Raw genomic sequence first — 23841 nt, forward strand, 5'->3', positions numbered from 1 at the left:
TGTGCTTTGAACTCTTCAGTTACCATGCAACCGAAAGTCTGGCCCCTTTCCAGAAACCAGCCGTGCAGCAGACAACAAACACGCTGCAGTGGTGTTGGCTAGAACATTTTTATTAACAAAAGTAAAACTACATTTAATATAAATGCTCTTTCGAAGTGATAAACAAAACCTTTTTTTTTTTTACACAAAATGTACAGTTTGTGCAACAAAAATAAAGCTCCCCATTCCTTTCACGCTGCAGGGTTATTCCCAGCAGCCCTCCAGTAAAAACATGCAGAACGACGGCACTTCTCTCAAAAGGGGGTCTGACTTTCCTATATACAGCTAGAAGGATGATTCTCAGATGCTGGGTGTTTTGCAGTCCAGAGAGTAGCTGACAAGAACTGCAAGTTGTTGGCTGTTGACAGAAAACGACCTCCCGTGGGACAAGGAAAAATAAAGCTCTGAAAGATTGGCACGTAAGATTTCTCTCTTCTGGGTGTGTGGATTCTGCAGTAAAATGTTATTTTTTCAGTGAATCTCATTTTAGGACAAACTTTGATAGTACACCTTAAATATGCTAGAATTAACTTCACAAGACTAACCAATGTGTTCATTAATCAGTGATTAGTCTCCCGGTTGTTTTTCTAACTAGTTATTTTTTACCTACCAACTGTCTTATAATATGCATATACTCCACTTGTGTTGAAAGCCTATACATTTTGCTTATGATTTCTGACTTGGTTCCTTATTTAGGGCAAACCCCATTCCAGCACAGTAACCCTGCCTATGGATATTCTAGCTTTAAAAGTACACCGATGGGCTTCACTACTAGTACTGACAGAGCCAGGTCTTCCAACTCTCGTTCCAACAATTCATTCAAACTCGTAGTAAACAGTCTTGCGCTTAAAACAGTGACACTTGTTTCCAGTAAATGAGTTAATTGTAGCAGAGCTTCATGAGAAACTTAATTTGCAGCAAAAGTTTAGATGATTCAGCATTCAGGGACACTCCTCCGTTAAGGCTACTTATTTGCAAATGGAAAGTATTCTAGACCTGCAATAATGAACGCAGCATGTTAGATTTGTTCGCATTAAACCAGGGAATCTCACCAGTTATGTTCGCATAGATAATGTGCAAGCTCTCGTGAATAAACACTCATAATTAAAACATTTCATGGAAATGTATAAACACATGGGGCTGAGTGAAGCTGGCGGAATTTGTATGCGGTTCAAATTTAAGCAGCTCGATTAAGGCTGGCCAATCACAACCAAGCAGGCTTAGGAGGTCATCCTGAAGTAATCCATTTTTAAACACTCTGGATGACCTAGTTCTGATCACTAAATCCAGTGCTTTATCCAATTTGTAGTTTAGAGATCTAGTAAAACAAAAAAACAATGCCTGGTGGCTCTTAAGGAGCACAGCTGTCCGTTCCTGACCCCAGTCAACCAGCCAGTCACGAGTTTCACGTCTTGACGGTTTAGGATCACTTACAAACCCTGATGTAGTGGGAACTGCTGAGCAGCCCTGACAGCTAGAATGGTGATCACTCCCAGTTCAGCCTCAGTTCAAAGCACCTGGAGGATTTCCACTTTCTGGCCAACAAGCTGATGAATTGCAAAGGTCCTTAGAAAGGGCTGTTTTAGGATACAAACAACACTAAAGTATGCAGAGCCAGCTACACATGAGCGCTGTCTGAGCCCCTGAATCAAACCTGATTCTCTGCAGGAGAGACTGCCCGTTTTTGTAAGCGGGTACTCATTTCCCTTAAACTGGCAGTGGTTGCGAATTGAGCTCCACGAGTCCTGCCCTGCACATTTAGTCAAATGGTGCCTCGGACTCTAATCCAGTAACTAAAATCGGAGGAGCTCATAGGGCTGGGGGAGCGTTTACCCTACTCATCTGCACTGGCTCTCCTGCGTCACTGGGCATGATGTCAGGTGTCGCGGGTCACAGGTCACGGAGGCTCTGGTCTGCTGCTGGACGCCGCCCCCGCGGGGTCGCGGTGCCCTTCAGTATCGCCTCTTGCCCATGTGCCCTCGGTCCGTCATGCAGGTCTTCGGCCGCAGTGCTGCAGTCACATTGAAGAACAACGAGGAGGAGAAGACAATATTCAACTGGATGAACACCTCAATCGAAGCACACAGGGGAAAAGGACAGCGTCGATTACAAACAGATAGAACAGTACAGGCGTTGCTAGACACTGGAGCACGCATGCAGTGACGGAAGCAGTCGCCACCCCACTTGTTAAATACCAGATTCAGGATCTTTAGAGCCAAGAGATGCCTTAGCTCCAGGAGCGACATTGAGCAGGAATCAAGAACGATTCCGTCAGGTCTCCCCATGCGTATCTTTTAAGAAGAGCATGTCCTCTGGAGTTTCCCCAAACAGTAAGAGTGTTTGTTCCAAGCACAGGATGAGCTCCGTGATGGAGACGTCTCGGGATCGAGCCCGGGTTACTTCGCTAGCCGAGTGCGACACGGACTCATCCCGCGGCGCTGTGACAGCCAGGACTCTTAAGGAGCAATCCCTGCGACAGCATTTTATATGCTTACAGTTTTGTGAATTTGTCCAAGGACAGAATGTCCTGCAAGGGAGAGTATAAGCAGCTCTCACCTGGATCTGCAGTTGGCTTCTTCTTAGTGTGCTGAACTATTTCATTTTCATTCGTCATCCTCACATCCTGGTCTTCAACATAGTTGCTGCAAAAAAAAAGAAAATAGAGGTTTTACGATTGACCTGATCTCTGAAATTATCTGTGATTACCTAAAACATCAAAGCACAGTTCTACTGACCACTGGGTGGGTGGGGGGGGGGGTGGGTAACAATCAAACTGTGTAAAAAAAAATCACACGATTACAAAGCACATGGAGAGCTAGACTTCAGGCCTCCGCAAGGGGGAAGATGAGGGACATGGGAGCAAGACGAGGTTGATTAGTCTCAGAAAACATTCGGGGGGTGGTGAACATTAGGGAACAGGGCTGGCTGGGACAGAGGGGATTTCAGCTGGCGTAGACTGCGCCCTTTACAAACAGGTCTGCTGCGTTCACTACTTACTCTTCTTCAGTCCTGTTTGGCTGGGGGCTGGAGTGGAGAAAACAGAGCTGATTTCAAGACAGCAGCAAGAAAACAGGCTTTGCCTCAGATGAAGAATCTACAGCAGCTAACCAGCAAAAACACAGCATTACATAGGAGACCCCGTTCGTGGCTGATGAAAGGAAGAAACGGGCTCCGGCCCTCAGTGCAGCCCCATACCTTATGACTGTGTTCCTCTCCCTGTAGGCGATCTTGGCATTGTCAGTGAACAGGATGGTGTGATAGGGGACCACAGGGTCACAGGTGGGTAGGATGCCCCGGGTCACATGGGTCACAGCATCCAGAATGCCATTGTAGACCAGCAAATCATCCACCAGTAACTGGAATAAGAAACTCCAAGTCATCCCATCTCTAGGGAGCAACTTTCAACCTTTGAGAGCTCCTTTCAAACAGGTTTTGTTATTATTCAATCTACTGCTAACTTAAAAAAATACATCTAAATGATAAATCGGCCTACCTACCCCAAATTCTTTCACTCCTCTCTGTGGCGTTTTGGAATAGTTCCACAGTTTTATCATGGATACCGTCACGGGCTTATCAAAAATCACGTACACCCGGTTCACCTGTTCAAAAGAAAATGAAGACGGTCATGAAGATGGCTAGCAGCACATTCCTGGGACTTCCCAAACAAAAACACGCCAACTCTGAGAGTGAGCTACCCGCATTGTGAAAGCAATAACAGCATTTTAGGCCACCGTTTTAAATTATGCAATTTCAAAGAAATGATTCATAAAACAGTGAATGTGCGAGGCAGTAGGTTCTGTGCTCCTCCTTAGGAGGTTGACCCCGAACCACAACACTGGAACAAAATCCAAAAGGCTCCACACCAAGCCAGGCAAGACAGGAGCCAGCCACATGTGTCTCCCGTCGTGAGTGTTGTTCGTCCCATCAATCAGCTTGTCGGGAGTCCGCACGTCTCCGGCAACGCTGTCCAGAACATTCACGCTGTCTGGGAAGGCAGCAATGTCTGAGCATACGAGTCAAGTGTGCTGGCGCAGTTCCGGGCACAGTTTTCCTTCTGATCAGCTTCAATTTCCACACCAACAAGTCTACAGCATCTTAGTTTTTGGAAAACGGCATTGTCTATCACATGTTTGAGGCTTACTCAGAAAGACCAAGGATCAAGGGGAGGTGAAGCCAAGTTTAAAAGCGACAAAGAGTGGAAAGGCAGCACAAAATTCCTCGTCTCTTTTTGGCATCCATAACTAGGCATTCACCTACTGCACACAGACCACACACACGACAGGCTTCCATATTTTCCCATAGGATACTGTTATCTGTGAGAGGAATCCTTTCGTCGCGGTCATTGTAGAACTCCAGGCCGTTCAGGCCAACGTAGTAGGGGTCACCCCAGGTGGTAAGCAACTGCAGCTGGAAAATAACTGGCAGGAATCCGTTAAGGACAGAAACACTTCACACCTGCAAGAGAGGAAACACTGCAGCCCTGAAGTGTGCTCCCTTGGCACCCTGACTGGGTCTGATGGCACGTGGCTTCGGAAAAATGCATTTGCCAAATGGATGAATGGGGAAAAGTGCAGCCATAACTTTCCTAGCTTGTGCCCTCCACAGCAGTTTGGCCAGCATGACACCTGCAGGTCATACAGCAGCGCACCCGTTTCTGATCCCCCAGCTCCAGCCTCAGAGCAGTGAACTCAGCTGCTCCAGGGTGTCCCCCGCATCGTCAAAAGATCCATCTGATGTCAACGGCTTCTTGGATTGTCCACAACTCAGACCCCAGTCAAGACCAGACCGGCTGCGAAGAGCACCGGTGCCAGAATATAAACTCTAAGGCCTGCCTCTAGCCCCCCCTGGTGGGTAGGGCAAGGCGATGCAATCGCATCACTGCACAAAGAGGTTTGAGTAGGGAGCTGCACGCTTAGGCCGTTACGGAACACGGAAAGGTTCATTCCATGCTGAAAGGAAAAGAAACACTGCGTTTCTTTTTTACTTAACAGTATAAGGACGATGGAGGAAACAACAATAAAAAGAACCAAGGGGGTATTAAACCTGTAGACCTCGGTGGACTATGTTAGACCTAACAAGATCACAAGATAGGGGATAGGGGACACCTCTGGTCTTTACCACACGTGCACCGAGACAGTAAAGAGCAGGGGATCGAGCAGGCCTGGGCTCGGGAATGCCACCCCGTATCTGTGATCGGAAAGGAGGCCGTGGGAAGACCTGAAGGATACATCCACAGGGCATCAGGGGAGCTTCATAATCCATGCTGGCCTGTTCCACGGCTTTGGAGCCACTTCTGCGGAAAACAAAACAACAAGGAATGCCACCTGGTCTTTCCGGAAGACGGCCCTACCGTTCCCCACGTATAGCATAGCACTGCTGCTCGCTTCATACCGACACAGCCGAGCAAGGGTCTACTCAAACTACTGTGCACACACGTCTATCCACTCACACGCTTACTGGGCGGTCACCCCAGGCAAGACGCGTGTGACACAACGGAGCATTTTTTCCCCTCTTTTTTTTTTTTTAAACTCCACTGGTCCCCCTTCAGAGAAACCCAAGTGCTATCTAGTTGTTTGAATGCGGCGCTTGCACGGCGGCCTCAGCCGGCGGCCGACACGCCGGGGCTGCGTCAGTGTTCAGGCCCTTTCCTTCTCCTCCGTTCAGTCTGGATCGCGCTTTCAAGTGGCCTTTTCGTTTCCTTTTCTAGTCCCTAGTCTCCCTGTCAAAAGCTGCCTTTTCTTATCCTTGGCCTGGACCTCGCCATAAAGCGGTGAATTTGTTTTCCGTTTTTTTTTTTCCTCCTGGTGCCTCTGCCCCACTCCGACCCCGCGCCGACCCCGCGCCGACCCCGCGCCGACCCCGCGCCGACCCCGCGCCGACCCCGCGCGCGGCCTGCCCTACCCGAGCTGCTGCGAGTGCGGCCGGTCCGCGTGGCCGCCGGCGGGCTGCAGGTAGTCGACGAACAGGATCTCCTGGGCGAAGTCGAAGTGGCAGGTCCCCGGGCCCTTCCGGACCAGGAAGCCCTCGGGGGGCGAGACGCACAGCCCATCCAGGCTCACGTGGATCAGCTTCACCTGCGTTGCAAACGCAAACACACAGGCGAGCTGAGCGGCACGCCATAGCCATCCCAGAAAGAGGAGCAGCCAAAAGACGGTTCACTTCCCACCCGAAGAACAGGCGATACCCTATTAGAGTACATAATGGAAGGCAAAATGGCTCCAAAGATTTGCCTTCCTTTCCCCAAGAGAGCTCAGCAGCCCTCCCGATACCAAAATGTGAGTAGTTTATTGGGCTTCATGCACGAGTGCGATGGGATTGTACCACAGCCCCTGCCGATTATGGAGCAAGCCACTGTGCCAGGCTAAGACTCCATGCAGAGGTTTAATGTGGTCTCATTGACATCCTGCAGCCAGATGTAGGTCACTGCTCTGTGCAGAATCCCGTGGCGACATAACACAGGCTGCCGGCAGCGGGGAAACTCTGGGGCAGGCCTCACCCCTCGGTAGGTGTCCTCCGGCGATTTGTTGTAGTTCCAGATGCGCAGCCCCGCTATCGTCTCGGGCCTCTCGAAGGACACAGTGAGGACGTGCTCGCTCCCACGGGTGAACGGAATCAGCCACATGTGCTCGTCCTCCATCGTGATATTGGTGCCATCAATCAGCCTGCGGGCGGGAAGGGTTCAGAAGCAGGCAAGGCAACCCGCCAGGACGAGCACAGCCAGTGTGTGAAAAGGTGAAAAGGTAGAGTTTGCACAATACTTGTGCCAAACCAACACGAGCAAATGCAATTAAAAACCAGGCACGAACAAGGAATGAGAGCACTTAACGTTACTGAAGACTGATCAGGATTTTCTTCTTCAAATCGTTCCCATTGGAGATTAAAGACCAAAATGGTCCGATTCATGATAAGGGTAAGTGACTAGGCTTACCTTTACAGGGAAAACACACGTTCATACATGTGAGCAGTAGGGCTGAATCATTGAAAGAAAACCACACTTACAATGTGCAATTCTTACACAACAGGGTAAACCTGTGCAGTAGATGTCCGGCACTCACTTGTCTAAGGTCCTGGAGTCCTGGTTGTATTCCGGGAGCTCGTTCAGGTCTCTGGGTCTGGCGTCTATCATGCTCATCGTCAGAGGAAGGCTCTGCCCATCTTTGCCAACCACCTCCAGCCCAGTTACACCCATGTAATGGGAGTCACCCCACGTCATGGCGAAGTTAATTTCAAGGCCTGCAGTATGTTAAACACTCGCATGAGAACAATATGCATTAGCAACAACGCTGTGAGGCATAAACAGTGTTTTAACCATTATAACGATGTGCGGTGCAACAACTGGCTTGCTGGCTTAGCAAAAATACAGAACTGGAATTCATCCCAGTCCCCCCAGAAAGACAGAAGGACGAGATCCTTCAACCCCTTAGCTCCTGCAAGACTAGAGCTGCTGAAGGGCTTCCTCCTGCCGATAGCCTCTGGTGTGTTTCAGGAGCACTTACACTTCCCAGTGTACATCCCTGGAGCCTGCAGCGGGGTCGCTCCAGGCACGCTGCTTGATGGAGAAGGCTGTTCTTCTGGCTGACAAGGAAAACAAACGCGTGCCGATTAACTATGCAACAAGGTGAGGAGCGAAGGCAATTTCTAGAGTGCTCACAAGGTTTAAATGACTAAAGAAAAATTATTTAATATCCCGAAACATTCCCCCCCCTCGCCATCGCTTAAACAGTTTTTGCACACGCTCACGAGGAGCTCCAAACATCGCGAACAAATCCTGCATTAAAAGCGGCGGCCCAACCTGTGGGCTCCCCTCTCTGAAGCCAGCCTGCGTGAAAGGCCTTTCCTCCCCCTCTCCGTCGGCCGTCCTCGGGCGCTTGAGCTCCTCCTCGGACACCAGCGCCTCCGTGCTGTCTCCCTCGCCGGCGAACGTCTCGTCAAAGCGAGACATGGCCTCCAGGATCTCGTCGTCCGTGGTGAACAAGATGGTGTCGCCAAACTGGTCTAGCGCTGGGGGACAGGGGGACGGGGTGGGGATTGTGCAAAGTTATTAAATCTCGGTAACAAAAATAAATACACTGATGGTATCGCAAAATTCAGAATTTAGCACAAAAATGTGAACTTTGTGAAGGTACTGTAAGTCGCCATGTTGTCCGAAACCCCTGGTCCCACCACGGGCGAGAGCAAGAGTTCACAAGAATTGTGACGTGAACCGGCCCTTCCTGCTCACTAGTCACTGTAATGACTAATGTGCTGTGATCTACGAGCGGATAAGTGCAGGTTGGTTTGAAATGAACTCATCAATGCCGATTCTTTCTAACCCTGGAACATAAAAAAAAATCAGCAAACAAGGTTTCGCATTGCAGCCAACTTACTGCAAAAGATTTGCCCTTTTTCGCTTGCGTCTGAACGCCCATACGCGACACAACAGACATAATATAAGTAAAGCCCACTAAAGATATAAATGTAAACCCAAGAACTGGAATCCCAAAGCTCGCACTTGGAAAATGCATCAACAACGCCCGGGGGGGTTACGGAATATCGTACTTCCCACGGGAAGAGCGGATTTACCTCCGGAGAGGGTACCGGACGCCTTGGCGATCTCCCCCCGGAAGATGCACTTCCCGTCCAGGAGCATCTCCACCTCCCTGGCCCCGCGGAAGGAGTGGATGCGGGACTTGTTGTAGTTCCAGATGCGGATCATGGCCACCTGGCAGGGCGAGGGGAAGTCCACGGAGAGGACGTGGGACCTCCCGGGGGTGAAGGGGGCGAGCCAGAGGTGCATGTCGTCCTGGGTGCGGTTGACGCCATCGATGAGGTTGGCGACCACTCGGGGGTCCTTGCCGTAGGCCGGCAGGATGTTGATATCGGGGGGGTCCGCGCGGATGCGGACGGGCACCACCGGCTCCCCGGTGGAGCTGAAGATCTCCAGGCCGTTCAGCCCCACGTAGTGCCTGTCGCCCCAGGTGGACAGGATGTTGATGACCAGGCGCTGCCCCCGGGGCAGGACGGGAATCTCAAACTCCTCGTCCCGCTCCGCCTCGCCCGGGGGCTCGTCCGCCGGCTCCTCGGGGGCAGCCTCCCGCCCGGCCGGCCCGGGGGGCGCGGCCCTGCCGGCCTGGGGGCGCCCCGCCCGCTGCTGCTGCAGGAACTCGTCGAAGACGTCCCCCTCGAAGCCCGTGTTGGAGATGCGCCCGCGCTGCGACTGGTTGAACCGCACCAGCGAGTCCCAGGACTCCAGGAGGGTGTCGTCCTGCTCGCTGCGCCACTTGGCACGAGGGGTACGCTGCGCCCTGCCTCCAACCCCCGAATTCAGGTCATCTGTGCGAGAGTGCAAACATTTTCACTTGATTTCCTTGCTTTCGTACACAGCCATGGGCCGGAAAACAGTCATGTACTGGTCTTATACAAAACATCTGGCCGCAGCATTAGCATCTGGGAGCCCAATCTTCCCAGATCTCAAGAGCAGAGCAGGGCTGTGCCTGGTCAGTACGGGGATAGGAGAGCTTTAAGGAAAACCTGATGATTGCTCCACGGACCAGTAGGGGGTGCTCTTCCCTCTGGCTCACAAATTCTAATCCCATCCCCCTATACGGTGACCGGGGACACCGAGCTGCAGGATGCGCCATCCTTCCAATGACACATTAAACGGAGGTCCTGACTAATTAGACTTTGAAGATCCCATGGATCTGTCTGCAAAACAGATTAAATTCCCAGCTCCAATCCCACTCCGGGATTGCACCATCTGGCCTCACTCAAGCTCCCCTTTAATTCCTCTGGTGAAGCGGCCTCTCTCCGCTCCTCCTGATCTGCAGTATGCGGGCTGCTGGCTCACCACGGCTGCCACATGTCACCCAGCATGGGGCCGCCCTGCGTCACTTACTTGTAATATTTCAGTCACGCAGGGACAGCAGGTTTAAAATGACCGAGTAGCACTCTTATAGAAAAGGACACAATACCTGACAAGATTCCTGCAGAAAAAAAATAGTACAATAAACTCAACGCGCTAAGAGTCTTCCACCTGCAGCAATACTAAAGCAGGATTATTTGGGTGTCTGGGGTGCTCAAGCAGAGCATGATAATCCGATTGCTTTAGACGAAATTGCCTGAGGCTGCCTTAGTCTTGAGGATAAATAGTGCAGAGTGCAGCTGGAGCCCTCAGTCCAATACTGAGCCTTCGCCGGTGTGCAGAGGGCCTGAACTGTACAGTAAATGGGTTCATTCTGAGGGCAGCACATGCAGAACATTACGAAACGTTGACCGTTCGCTTATCGAGAACTCCTGAAATGCGTTCCTGCCGGGCAGTGCCGTGCCTTGAGGAGGAGGCGGTAAATCATTTCAGTGCTGCATGACTGTTTCGAAAAGCAGCGTGGACGATCACTAAACCGCAAATTTATCATCGAGTGCCAAGCTAAGGAGCTCGCTGCCAAACAGAGCAGAAGGGAGCGCGGCCAGAATAACTGCTCTCCGAAAGACGAGTGTGATCTGATGTCAGACTCTTTCTCGAAAGGATGGGGAATTTAAAACTTAACTTAAATTTCAGTTTCTACTCCCACACCCACTGTGATCAGGAACTGGGGGGGGAGGCGTCCAGGGGAGGTCAAATGAGACCGTCAGCAATGGGTCTGCAGTGGCTGACCCTGTGCAAGCCCTTGCAATCACCAGCACATTGCCAGCAGAAGCCCGGGTCCCTGAAGCGAGATCCTCAAACCAACACTGCCTGCGGAAGCAAACGCCTCCTGCGTTCCGGAAACTCGGAATTTCCGGGATTTTAGTTACCTATCGCGGGAAGCCCCGGCTTCCCAGTGCCGTCGCGGGACACCCGCTGCGCCGCCTTTCTTGGGGCACTCCTCCTGCCACTGGCGGGCCGGTCCGGCTTCGGGCCCACGCCGCCGAGCGGCGCCGGGCTCCAGCCCGGCCCCAGGTCGGACGAGTCCGCGTCCGAAAGGAGGCTCGGGTCCCCGTTCCGGGTCTTGCTCCCCCTGGCAACGGCGCTCCTGCGGACTCTCCCCGGATGGCCGGGCAGCTCCAGGAGCTCGGGCTCCGCTGGCAGGTCCGCGGAAAGCCAAGGAGGCTTCCGTCTCTCGTCCTGCCTGGTCCTGTCCGGGGGCTGCAGCCAGGAGGGCGTCCGCGGAGAAGCCCGATCTGCTGTCTTCTTCCCCGCGTTCGGCTCCGGCTGGCGTGTCGACGGCAGCTCATCGGCCAACAGGGAGGCCCAGGTGGAATCCCGAGAGTCCGGCTGCACTGGCGATTCCGGCCGGGAGGCAGGAACACTCGGCATGGTCAGATCCTCAGGGAGGGGCTCTCCCTCTGCCTTGTCCTTGCTCTCCGGCAGCTCTGTCCTTATGTCACCCGGATCATCGTCCGCGCCCACAGAGCTGCTGCTGCTCTCCGGGCTCTTCTTCCGGCTGGCAGAGCTCGGGTCCTGCACAGGGCCTCGGAGAGGGACAGTGGTGCTGTAGTCAAACACCGAATTCCCACAGCCCTTCTCCAGCTCCCCTTCGAACACCAGCGTGCTGTCCAGGTAAATCCTCACGTTCCTGGCGCCAATGTCCAGGTCCTGATGGCAAACGAGAATGCCCTGCATGAATGCGTGATAACAGAAATACACTCACAGACGTTTATATATTGATTAATAGTCAAGCAAAACACCTCAGCTGATTTGACCAACTTTTTCACCCCAGTTCTCAACAGCTCAGAGTTAAAAGAGAGAGCAAATCCTGATCAAGATGCTGCAGAGAGCCTGGAAATGTCTCATTCCTACAGCACTCATCAGTGCTGCAGCACAACGTCAACACAGACACATTCCCAGCTACAAGAAGCAGATCAAAGGACCAGATCACCCCACAGCCACATAACATACCTCATCAGCAAGGGCGGCAGCAGACAAAACAGGAGAACGTGGCCACAGAACACTGTTACAGCCACCAAACACAGCGAAAGTGCCGGCAGCAGCAGAACAGCGTGCAGTGGCTATGTGAAACCAGGAGAGGATGAAGTCCCAGGTCACTCGCCTCTAATCCAATTCCTTAATCCCCCTCTGTTCCACATTCTGTCTCAGGCACAGCAATCACTTCCGGGCAGTGAGTGGCTTGAACCAGACACATCTCAGCTTCCAGAGAAGACACACCCCCCTCCCCCCCCCCCCACACACACAGCTTTGCTCCTGGCCTTCGAGTTCAGGCGAGGGCTCGAACTGGGGTGCTCCGCGGACGCACGCGCCGCGCGAGCGAGCGAGGCGATCTTACAGCCAGGGAGCGGTTGTAGTTCCAGATCTTGATCTTGGAGACGCCGAAGTCGCGCGTGCGCCCCGGGTTGCGCACGATGAAGTACAGCTGGACGGGGGGGTGAAAGGGACAGGTCCACATGTGACGCTCCTTTGTGGTCTTCCCCGGGAGAGCGCGGGTGGGGGGGAAAAAAAAAACCGCACCGGTGAATGACAATTAAACGAGCCGGCAAGTAACACCGTACCAGACTACCGAAGATTTTAAGTACAGCTTGAATCAATCGATTTTGGAATAAGAGAGGCGATTTACTTACAACACATTAAAGCTTGAACACGTTAAACCATTTAGTTATTAAGCATTGTGTAGCAATTTCAATACACGAGAGCTAAAAACGCAACAAATCGAGGACTCATCTCTGCAAGGGAGAACCGCTGCAGGAGTACTCAGAGAAACACCGTGCATCCGCCTGCTCCAGCGGTAACTGCACCGACTCCCGTGGAAAGATGCAGGTTGTATTTTCGGGGGTCCTAGGGAGGGGCAGGTCTCTCCACTTACTTTGGTTTTTCCGTCGACCAGCGCTCCGAGCTCCCCGGGGGAGTTGGCGTTCCTGACGTCCAGGTCGTGTGGGGAGACGTACAGCTTCTGGTTCCTGGGGCAGAAGAACTGCACCTCCGTCAGGCCCACCTCGCTGCAGTGCCCCCAGTTGGACAATATCTCCATTGTGACATAAAGAGCGCCGGGCACCTCTGTGGCCTCCTTCGCCTGCGCTCTCTGCCAGGGAAACAAGAGCAGCATTCATTCCCCCTGCTCTGGGCCCACACAGGCTGGCCAGGCCCCCTGGGACAGGGGTGACAGGCAGCTTGGCAATCCTAAAACAAGAGGCATGCCGATGTACTCTGCATGTACAGCGCACAGGAATTACGGAGTGTTTCAATATCCCCACTCCAGCCCTAGTTGTTTTTTTGTGCATGCATTTTACAGTACTTAACTTTTAAACCACATGCCTCTGAAAAGTTTCATGACTTGGGCAATGTCAAGACCACAAAAAAAAACCCTGAGCAGCCAGCAGGCTCCGCAGACCCTCAGGCCCCCAGTGAGCTGTGGTGAATTCTGGGCAACGCTGTGGAGGTTTATGGGAATCCTCGATCTATACACCTCGAATCACTGTGGAGCACGAAATCGAATTGCCAAACACTTACCTCTGGTTTGTCACTGGACTTTGCTTTCTGCTGGATAGCCACTGCTGAATCAGCTTCAATCCTCTCCAGGGCTTTCAGAATCTTTTTCTGCTGGCTGAAAAGCAGTACCACAATATACAGCGCTAGCCTTTAAGCATTCCACCAGAAGATGAAGAACTGAAACGATCTGGCAAGAGTAACACAGTGTTGCTGCATGAAATACATCAAATCCTGAACATGTTAAACTAAAACACAACATTAGGACAATTTCTAACTGAACAGGCACTATTTACAACAACTAAACACTATATGTCTATAACTATAATGTATAATAAACCTGTTGGCATAGCAGAAAAAGACCTCTGTCAGCACCCCTCCTGCTATGCATCTGATAATTATTTCTTTTGATAGGTGCTCACCCCTGTGTGAGTGGAGTCTTGCACGAAATAACTCGCAGCCTCAATAAATCAATACCTTGGCTCCAGGAGGCAGATCCTGTTCATGGCCTTGGTGACCTCACTCTCCGCATCCTCCTCCTGCCCATTCATCACCTGAGCAGCAATAACAGGAAACAGGACAGCGAGATGCAACGGCGCACTAATCACGACAGGATGAAAGGGTCATACGCAAGGCTGTAAAAGGAGACACAGACACTCGCTTGTTCCCTTGACACCACAGAATAATGGCTTTCCTGGCTCGGCTCTCGTGCTGAACTGAACACCCCTGAATTGTGCCCAACAATCATGCACTCCCCCAACAAGCAGGCCCTTTTCTCACCAGCCAAGCCCCTGAGGGTCCTGCCAACAGCCCTGTCTGGAAACACCGCTCCAATTCCCAATTTCTGTCTCACCAGTCTGTGCTCGGGGAGCTCCTGTCCGGGCTGGGGCCTCCCCTCCCCGCGCAGGGGTCGGTTCTCTCTCCGCACGGCCTCCAGGACCGCGCCCGCCGTCTCCTCGGGGTCCGGGGCCTCCGCTGCCAGCTTCCTGGCAGCCGAAAGGGGCCTCTCCGCGCGGCTCCGGGGCGCTGCGTTTCCAAAAAAACAAGAGCGGATCCTGCATCCCGCTGGGATTTCTAATGCAAGTGGTCGGGCACCAGTAAAACAGAAGAAAAATACTGGCAAGATGCTGAAATGAATTTGTTTAATACAAAGAGGCCTGTGCAGCTTGTGCATAACTTCCTGCAGAAGGTAATGCTTCTGCTGTAAAACACTTAGTCCCGTTTTCTGATTGCTTAACAGGGTTGACATGACAACAGCAACAATACGAGAAAGAACAATTGAAAAAGAGGACTGTAATGTTTAAAGAAAATACCCATTTATTCTTAATATGATCCCCCCCCCCGCCCCGTGGTTACTATGCATCTCAGACAATGACAAACCCGGCTAATTAAAAATATGGTGTCAAGAAAGCAAGCAGGCACAGCCACAGCTAAATCAGCACTTACAGCAAAACTGCATTACTGACCTTACAGACACACTGAAACGTTAACCTACTGCAAAGCACTGTTCAACGCTCTTCTCAGAATCGATTAGACAAGCAGACAAATTAGACAATGGAGCCCCACTCGGGCAGCTGTAAGTACATACTGAGAGATCCGGGGCCCACGTGCATCCATTTAGAAACCAGGTCGCGTCAGGAAGTGCAATGCGACCTCACAGAAATGGACAGAAAACAAACACACCCAGCCTCGCACTGCCTCTGTCCTTCCCCTGTGTGTAGCTCTGCATGTGCTAAACTAACAGGAGAGCTCCCCAAGCACCTGGGGAGAACACACAGCTGATCTTCTGACAGAGAGCCAGGCGGAGGAGCCCCTTACTCGCAGGATCCTGGGCCGGAGAGCGGGGAGGCCTGTCGCAGGCTCTGCCCTTCACCATCAGGGGCTTGGTCGGGATGTACGCGTCGATGTTGTCCCGCCTCTTCGCCGACAGGAGTCGCTCTTTTTTGGTACCTGCAAAGGCAAGGGGGAAGCTGCCCTTGAAAGACACGGATTGGGTGTCATAATTAGACAGGAAGGGACTGGCAAAGTCAGCTCCTGGCCTGTCCTCTGGGCAGCATGATTTCAGCAGCATGCCCTTACAACACCTCCCGTGCAATGCTATTTTGAGGAGCACGGACTCAAAGGCGCAGGCCTGGAACACGTACTTGAGGGCGAGGGCCCGAAGTCGAGGACTATGAGGTCTCCGGGCTCCAGGACGCTCCCCCCCGCCGCGCTCCCCTGCTCCACCCGCGCCGAGCTCCCCTCCCCCTCGATCCGCTCCTCCACCCAGTCCTCCTCGCCGGCGTCCGACTCCTCCCCCGCCGAGTCGCGGCTGCCCCGGCGCACGCACACGCCCGCCTCCAGGCTCTGGCGCAGCACCTGCGGGGCGCAGAACCGACGGGGCAAGACTTAGCAAACCCGCTCCTGAACCGGCCTGGCCCGATACAGGACGAAACAGGGTGGTGGGAGAGTGGAACAAGCTACCCAGCCATGTGGTTGAAGCCGATACCCTGGTTAGTTTCAATAAAATAGCTGGATGAGATCCTGGCATCAATTAGCTACTAACGAAATGGGCTGGATGGACCGAATGGCCTCTTCGCTCTGCAACATGAGATCTGTGACAAATGGGAACTGTAAGTAGAGCAGGTGTTAAGTGGCCTTCATGCTGGGCACCGGATCAAGAAATGCGGCGCTGAGGCTTGATACAGGCGGGCATGTAATACACAGAGCTGATGAGCTGCAAGACGTAAAGACATTTGGTGTGCTTTTCACGCTGTGATTTACTAAAGCTAAGAGAACAGACGCTAAGAAAATCAGAAGAGCTCTATCCAGTGGAAGCAAGCAAGAAGGTACTCCTCGAGCCTGAGGAAAAGACTGGAGGCATCGGCGATAACCCCGATAATACAGCTGAGCTCAAAGTAATGTCACAGGTAGGATCCACCAGTGGCACAGGAGGCGATGTGCTGACCTTGACCTCATCGATGTTGAGCAAGACTTTCTCACTGCATCCGGGCTCGCTCCTGCCCATCCGGGCCTCCGCCTTGGCGCTGAAGGCCCTGGGCACGTTCCAGCTCTCCCGCCGTGGAGACTGGGCACCGGACGTCTGGACAGGAGGAGGAGGAGGAGGAAACCCGGTTACACGCCAAACACAGCGCAAGACGCGTCCCATCACGCAATCCAAGCAGATGACCAAACTGATCACAAAGAAGCACCAGTGTGCTCTCCTGTATTTTCTTTACACACTGCAATTGCCAGAGGAGGAAGACGTACTGTATGGAGATACATCCGTCTACTTCCCCCTTTCATGTAAATGCTATACATCACCTGGCGCAGAATGGAGCGTTCATTACTTTGTAAAATATTCAGAGAGGAAAGGACACTGCACTGCATGTAAACATTTAGTGACATCCCATACCTCTGGGTCATGCAGCATCCAGAGACAGTCCCTCTATTAACTACTGCCCAAAGCCAAGGTCTGGCTAACTTACAGGACTGTGTCTTAGATACCCAGATGTGCAATAAAGCCTCACTTCACATGTCAGACCTCACAGGGCAGACCGTACCTCCATGTTCACACTCTCGTAGGCCTCAAAATCATCAGAGTAACGGGGACCAGGACCGATCCGAATCCGGGATCCCTTCTCCGTCTTAATGTGGATGGAATTCTGTGAGGGAAACGAGCAGCTTTTAGAACCCATCGTGCCCGATAATCCCGCCCTCTACAACTCAATTCAGTGGAGACCGACAGCAGTGACAAAGAGACTCCTCTCTCCGAGCATGACAATGCAATTAGGATAATTTACACTCGGCTGCGTTGCCAAACAATGACAGACAAGCCGGGGAAAACATTGTATCCTGGAAATTTCTAAAGCACTGGACACATTTGATTGAGCTCCCTTCAGCTCCACCTACTCTGCCACAGTAATGAATAGCTGCCAGATAAGCAATTATCCCCCAGAAGCATGTCAGCAGCTGAAAATGATCATTGCTTTGCTCCTCAAAGGCTTATTGTGAAGGAGCTTACTGTAAACGTAAAGTTGATACTCTCCTGCTGAAATTACACCAGTCTTTCCGCACCAACAAAGTCATTCTGTGGAATGATCAAGAATGCTAAATCACACCTCGGCACGCATGTCGACAAGACAGCGCACAAACACGAATGGTGCATCGAAACACAGGGTTTTACGCTTAACTGGATTCACCGTTAAACACACTCGCAGGCTTCTGAATTCACAGACGAAGAAAGGCAGAGAAGAATACAAGGGGACGTCTGTCTCAGATTCAAATGTTCTTTATTCCTTGGCATCACACGAGTCAGGAACAAGCCATAGGAAAATGACATCTGGACCTGGTTCAAGGAATAATAGTCCCGTCCGTCGGCAGAAAGCCACTTAATCCCAAGAACAGGCTGGGGCAATCCGGAGCCTATCCCAGGACCAGCGCAGGCAGGAATACACCCGGGACAGGGGACAGGCTGGCAAGCAAGAGGAGCCCGTGCTACCTTAATCCAACGTATCCATACGAGCCTTTTCACAGACAGGATACTCTACCTGCACCCATTCCTTCCTCTGGACCTTCCCGGGAGCTGTCTGGCTTCTCCGCCTCTGGGTCACTTCCGAATCCTGCAGGTCGTCCTCCAGGAGGAAACGCCCCTGAGATGCATCTGGGGGAACCACGACAAAGCACCCGCTGCAGATTTGCTCTTCCGGCTCCGTACAGGAGAGGTGTCCTTCGGAGAAAGGTCTCCCACCCGGACCCAGCCGATCGGAAAAGCGCGGCATATACCAGGCTTTGAAAGCACGGAGCATGACTGAGGAAGATGATAAAAGTGAAATGCACAAAACCCAAGTGGGCAGAGGAAAACGTGGGCGTCCCTGCTCACCTGCCGTTTGTGTCGTTCTGGAGGCAGACGGGGTGCAGGGCGGGGGGGCCGGGTTCTTCGGCTGCCCCGTCGGTCTGGAATTGGCGCCGTTCACATAAATGGAGAATCCCTGCTCCAAGCGCTCCAGCGCGATCTCCCTGGAGTTCTTGGCCTTCAGGCGCTTCAGGATCCTGGCGGGCAGGAACACAGCACTGCTGAGCAGGAGCAAACCTGCTGGTCACAGACGGGACTCTTGCTTTCCCCACAGGGCTGCAGTCGGCTGGACTGGAGTGGCGGGTGAAAGGGACAACCCAGCGCTACAGATTCAGGCCCACAAAGGGAAATCACATGCTGCCGCACGAATTCTCAGTGTGCTTTACACTGCACTGTAGGAGAGATTTCAGCTCAGGTTTTTCCAAAATCTTAAAATGAACATAAAGTCTCATGAGTATGTCTGAAATGTTATTCCGTAAAGTTGAAAACATTTGTTCGAGTAGACAACGGCGGCTTTCTTCTGGGGTTGTCCCAGACACCCCACATTTTGTGTGCGAGCCTGGCTCTCCGAGGTGTCACCTCAGCCAGCTGGGGGTGTATTTGACAAGCGGCCGCCCTCTGACTCTGTAACAGTAGACTGGGTGGCAAAAGAGTCACAGCACAACCGTCACGCCTCACCTGTTCCTGTGTTGAAGAGCGATTAAATATTCATCGTGTTTTTCTTCAATATCCGAGGCAGCGTGCTTCCCCGCTTCGATTCCATGCCAGCTCTTCACAAACACATCGAATGAAAGCAAAACAGTGCTGATTACTGCATGGCTCGGCCTTTCCTACACACATTTTCAAAAGCAAGAACGTGCCATCGCAGGACACACAACAGGGGAATCAGGCAAGCTCGGCGCATGGCAGGGAACGTAAGTACTGGGTAAAATGCAAAAGTTCTCCAAGAAGCATATTCTTAGAAACTGACAATCAGAAAAGAACAGATAAACTGCTCTCCATTTGAGTCTGCTGGAGCGTGTTTGAATATTGAAAAGCGGTGTATTTGGAAAAATTCCAGCAGCCAGTTTTACGCATTTTATGCGGACTTCACTGTTGTACGTGGAAAACCTGCAGGACAGGAAGATACTGCTTTCAACCGCCAGGAGAGTCATGCAAACACCCTGCAGTCTCGACCAGCAGAGGACTGAACTGCTGACCTCACAGATGAGAAACAAGGGGAATGCTACACCTGGCAGAAGGGACAATACTCTCTGACGCTGAGCAGGAGCTCAATGGCTAGAATGTGCAATTTAATGCCACGGAACTGTTGAAGAATGTGTTCAAATTTACACTGAAGCAACCGTTTTGCTTAGTGGGGTATAAAGCACACGTATGGGGTGAAGCAAGACCTTCTAAACAAATGAAAAAGACGGCAAATATTTCCCCCCCTCGGAGCTTAGCCCAGCTCAGCCCAGGAAAGGACCAGAACATCACACAGGACAAACAGGAGAAGAGAGACCCCCTTACTCAATCCCTGACAGGCAACTACAGCATCTGCAAGACAGAGGAGCAGGGAAGGAGAGAGGAGAGGGAACATGAAGAGAGGCACATCAGATAGCACGCAGCAGAAAACAGAGCAAGCAAGAAAAATGACAAGACAGCCAGACACGTAGTATTCATGCGTGTGTCACCAGCAGAGACCACCCTCTCCCCGGCTGTACATCCTGGAGCCCATACTTGGGCCTAGCTCGCTGGACCAGTGTCCAGTCGGAGGACAGTCATTCCACGCCACCATACCCTTCTCCGACGAGATGCGACCCCAGCTATAATTTGTGATCGACTGAAATCAATACCCCGTGCGCAGCGATAAGCATCAGTAGTCGCATAATCGACCCCCCCATCGCCACCCCCCATTATTTTAACAGCGCTGCTATTTGAGTGGAGCAAGCCCACCTCGACTCACGCTGAAGTATTCGCTGTCAAAAAAAAACACACAAGAAATTACCTCTTCCATCTCCGCCGGGCTGGCGCCGCCCCTGTCGAATTTGCCTGGATTCGTTTAAAACATCAGACAGAGAAAGAAACATTTTTAAACGCATGACTCTGTAAGTGACCAGACAAGAAAAAAAAATCAACATGTAAAACGCAATCTGCGGGTCTGCAAGGCGTCGGTGTTGCCGCCCTCTCCCTCTGCGGCCCCGCCCGGGCGGACGGACACCTCACCCGCAGTGAAAGACAACTCCACCCCGCGGCTACAGCCAGGGCCTACACCAATCTGTGTAGCGACAACGAAAACTGTAGTCTAAGGAAACAAACTACTTTAACACATAGAGCCGTGTGGACGATTAAGACGGAAGTGAACTTTAAAATACAGTTTTTGACCTGCGTTTTTGTTTCTTTAAAACGTTAGCTACACATAGCTTATAAACACACCACACACGCTCAGGTGTCTGCATTCGTGCTCGGATCGCATTTCTCGCAGAAACGAGAAAGATCGAGCAGAAATCGGCGTGTCCAAATGTAAAAGATCAAACTTACAGTCCATGTCATCGCCTTGACGAGGTGATAACAGACTCCAAGTGTGTTTTCAATGGGGACGCGTTCACAGCCCCGTCCGCGTTGTCATGCTGGTAACCAAGAGAGCCGCTAGCCAATCGCCACTCCGCCCCGCCCCCTGGCAATGGCGCGCTGACCAATGAGTCTGCAGGGAGACCCGGGATTCGCCACGCCCCCTTGGTGAAGACCGCTGGCTGACGTCACTGAGATGGGACCCACAACACTTCACCTTTACAGCAAATTATAAGGCCATGTGCGCTGGCAGGGAATTAAAAATCAGCAGCAGTATTTTAAATCTGGAGCCGACGGTGGATCGGGCTCTGTCTTAATTACTTTTGAAGGTTATGTGTTCAAATTCGGATCTTCACTTCCCAGCTGCATGTTGGAAACATGCAGAATCCAATTAAGAAAACAAAACTTTGCTTGCCGTTTCAATACTGGCCGCCAGAGGGCAGTACAGACAGTACATTAACTTCCGTTACAGTGTGTGTTGACATGTTACTCTTGAAGTTATCCTTTGCTTCAGCTGTTTTCCATAGGCATGTCACAGGTGATGGTCCAACTTGGCACCTGGACCCTTGGCCATTAATAATCCATAATTATTTAAGTGGTCCTCAGCTCCTGGGTTAATTGAGCAATTAAGGTCTTGGAAAGTTTAATGTCCTATAATGGCATAAAATTTAAATCCAAGATCCTTCTACTGCGTAAACCACAACACTGGGGTGCCAACACTGGTCCTGGGGAGCCCCACACCAGCAGGTTTTGTAGGTCACTGTTAAATCACCCATTTCCAATTTCCCTTGAACAATGACACAGATTTATTCCAGTGCCCATGTATACCAAGCAGAGTTTGGGATGCTTTACAGAGCAAAAACAAAAACACAAAAAAGAGGAAAAGAAGTATTATAAAAAGAACTAAAGAAAGATAAGAGATGAAAAAACATCTATCAATTCTAAAGTGATCAATTAAACAGGTGATTTGTAATAGAGATAATTCAATACTAAAATCTAAGAACTCACTAATCCTCAAGTACTAGATTTCCTGAGTCATCAATAACCCACAGGTGTGGTGAATCTTTAAAATCAGGTGCCCTAGGAGGAGGAGGAACCGGATTGGGGGCTCCCCTCGATCAGATCTCTTCTCCAGAGGATGACCCCCCCGAATATCGGCAACTGCGCAGCACAACAGGGGCTGTTGAACACCAAGCCTACTTGCAGAAAAACAGACCAGACAGCTCAAGAACAGGTGGCCATTCAGAGCATTTAGCTCATTTGCTTGCTAGATAGTTGATTGATCCTAGAATCTCCTCCAGTGAGTCTTGTGAAAAACGGATATTTCTAGAATATTTATACTCAAGATAAAAAAAAACTCAAAATAGATTTATTACATTACCATGTACTAAAAAAAGAATTTCCACTAAGACTGTATGTCTTTAAGTGGACAGCTCTGGTCATTTTACTGTTGGAAAGCATTTTTACTGCACTTTTAAGTTATTTAACAGCATGAGACTTAATGAAAATTATACAACTGTGGAAGCTGTTTTTAGATCCTATTTTAAAGGCTTATCATATGATGGCACACGTGAAACTGACAGATCTGTGTTGCCTTTTTTTGTTGGCAATTTTGTGCAAAACAACATGCGTTGAAGCTGAGGGTATCAGCACTGACATCCTCTTACAGTTTGTCAAAATACCAATCCATTTACTCTCACGATAATCCAGGAATTTGTCTTGCATGATCTAGGGATACCAGGAAACAGAATTTGTGGGGTTACATAACATCCAAAAGCAGAATAAAGAGGCTTTAAGGTGGTCCCACCTCTCCTGTGCTTCGTCCCTCAGCAGCTAGTGTCCCTGCCCTTCACCAAAGCCAGCCTCCTTGGGCTACACTGATGGCATTTCAGTTTTTGATACTGGCTAATTTATTTTTCTGCAAATACACTCTTACAAACGCTGTGCAAGTCAAGGGGAAAGTACCGTAGAGCCTCTGAAGCCTCCTTCGGTGTTTAATGAAGCTGCTGAGAGGACCTGTACCGATTCTTCAGCGCTGTGCAGGAGCAAATGGAAACAAACCGTTAGTCAAGGTTACACCCATCCAGGTTATCAAAGCGGATTGGAGAACTCTTCATTTAAACCTTGGTTTATTACTTGACATCTAACAAACATGACCTAACCTCCCAGTTCAGCCATTTTCACACTCTTCCACCCAAACGCAAGGACACGGTGTCACCGGGTGTGCTGAACTGGAGCGCTCACCTGGACTAGCGCCAGTGACGTGTACCGCGGCGCTTGTTCCCCTTCATTTCTCAGAAGGAAGAAAAACAACCTCCTGCAGGTGTGTCCCCGCGGCCCGCTCAACCGGCACCAGACAGCTGCAGCGCAGGAGATGGGCAGGCGCAGCAGTAAACAAGTGTGGGGCTCACACACCTGCCCTGATCTCTCCAGAGTGCCACAGCCACTCATTCCAGGAGTGCACACTGTGCTGTTAATGACTGCTGCAAATGGGCATTGGCCTCCAGATGATTTAAAACCAAACTGCACTCGCCTTCTGACAGCCGCCCCCCTATATATAGGCCATCCCTCTCCGGTGCGGATGTGTTTTTCTGTTGGCTTGCTGCCCTCCGGTCTGTCAGTTGTCACGTGCCGAAGCACCGCGGCGTTCCTGCTGTGCGCTGGGTAATTCCCCACCGAGCGCTCCCCTGGGGCCCTGGAGCTGAGCACCGCTGAACACACGCAGGCTCCCCGGGGGACCATACGGAGCGAGGGGCCTCTGTTCGCAGCCCCCTTCGCTGGTTCTTCCTGTGCGGCCACACGTGAGGGACGTGCAGGGGAGAGTGACCACCCCTCCAAGCTGCCCACCCGGACTGTCCAGGCGCACTCTGCAGGCAGCTAGGACAACGGGCTCCCCCCCGCTGGCAAGGGGCGCCCCCACACTGACCGTACCGCCACCCTGCAGGCCAGGGAAGTCGGGGCACCAACACAGCTCTGGCCAAGTGTACTTGCAGCAGTGCTGGCTGGGCCCATCCTCTCAGTGCAC

The 23841-nt window shown here is 51.6% G+C and overlaps 1 protein-coding gene across 4 annotated transcripts; it reads right to left on the reverse strand.

The window, feature by feature from the left end:
- Positions 1 to 89: 89 nt before the first annotated feature.
- Positions 90 to 22853, reverse strand: katnip (katanin interacting protein). 4 transcript variants are annotated; one of them, XM_015360212.2, is made up of 29 exons: positions 22782 to 22853; positions 20254 to 20297; positions 18945 to 19036; positions 18294 to 18463; positions 17962 to 18074; positions 16975 to 17076; positions 16380 to 16514; positions 15577 to 15790; positions 15251 to 15382; positions 14286 to 14458; positions 13910 to 13986; positions 13457 to 13550; positions 12813 to 13028; positions 12279 to 12416; positions 10810 to 11590; positions 8602 to 9351; positions 7832 to 8040; positions 7536 to 7614; positions 7095 to 7272; positions 6536 to 6701; positions 5941 to 6113; positions 5268 to 5332; positions 4347 to 4457; positions 3903 to 4042; positions 3537 to 3638; positions 3235 to 3395; positions 3037 to 3063; positions 2596 to 2681; positions 90 to 2050 (listed from the first exon to the last, which is right to left on the reverse strand). In XM_015360212.2, exons 2-29 carry the CDS (start codon positions 20260 to 20262, stop codon positions 1992 to 1994), a joined length of 4752 nt encoding a protein of 1583 aa, XP_015215698.2. In that variant the 5' UTR covers positions 20263 to 20297; positions 22782 to 22853; the 3' UTR covers positions 90 to 1991. The 4 variants fall into 4 exon arrangements, with proteins under 4 accessions (XP_015215698.2, XP_015215696.2, XP_015215700.2 ...); XM_015360210.2 differs by lacking the exon at positions 22782 to 22853 and adding an exon at positions 20787 to 21449; XM_015360214.2 differs by lacking the exon at positions 22782 to 22853 and adding an exon at positions 20472 to 20767.
- Positions 22854 to 23841: the final 988 nt, after the last annotated feature.

Source organism: Lepisosteus oculatus, chromosome 19 (assembly GCF_040954835.1).
Source record: "Lepisosteus oculatus isolate fLepOcu1 chromosome 19, fLepOcu1.hap2, whole genome shotgun sequence".
NCBI lineage: Eukaryota > Metazoa > Chordata > Actinopteri > Semionotiformes > Lepisosteidae > Lepisosteus > Lepisosteus oculatus.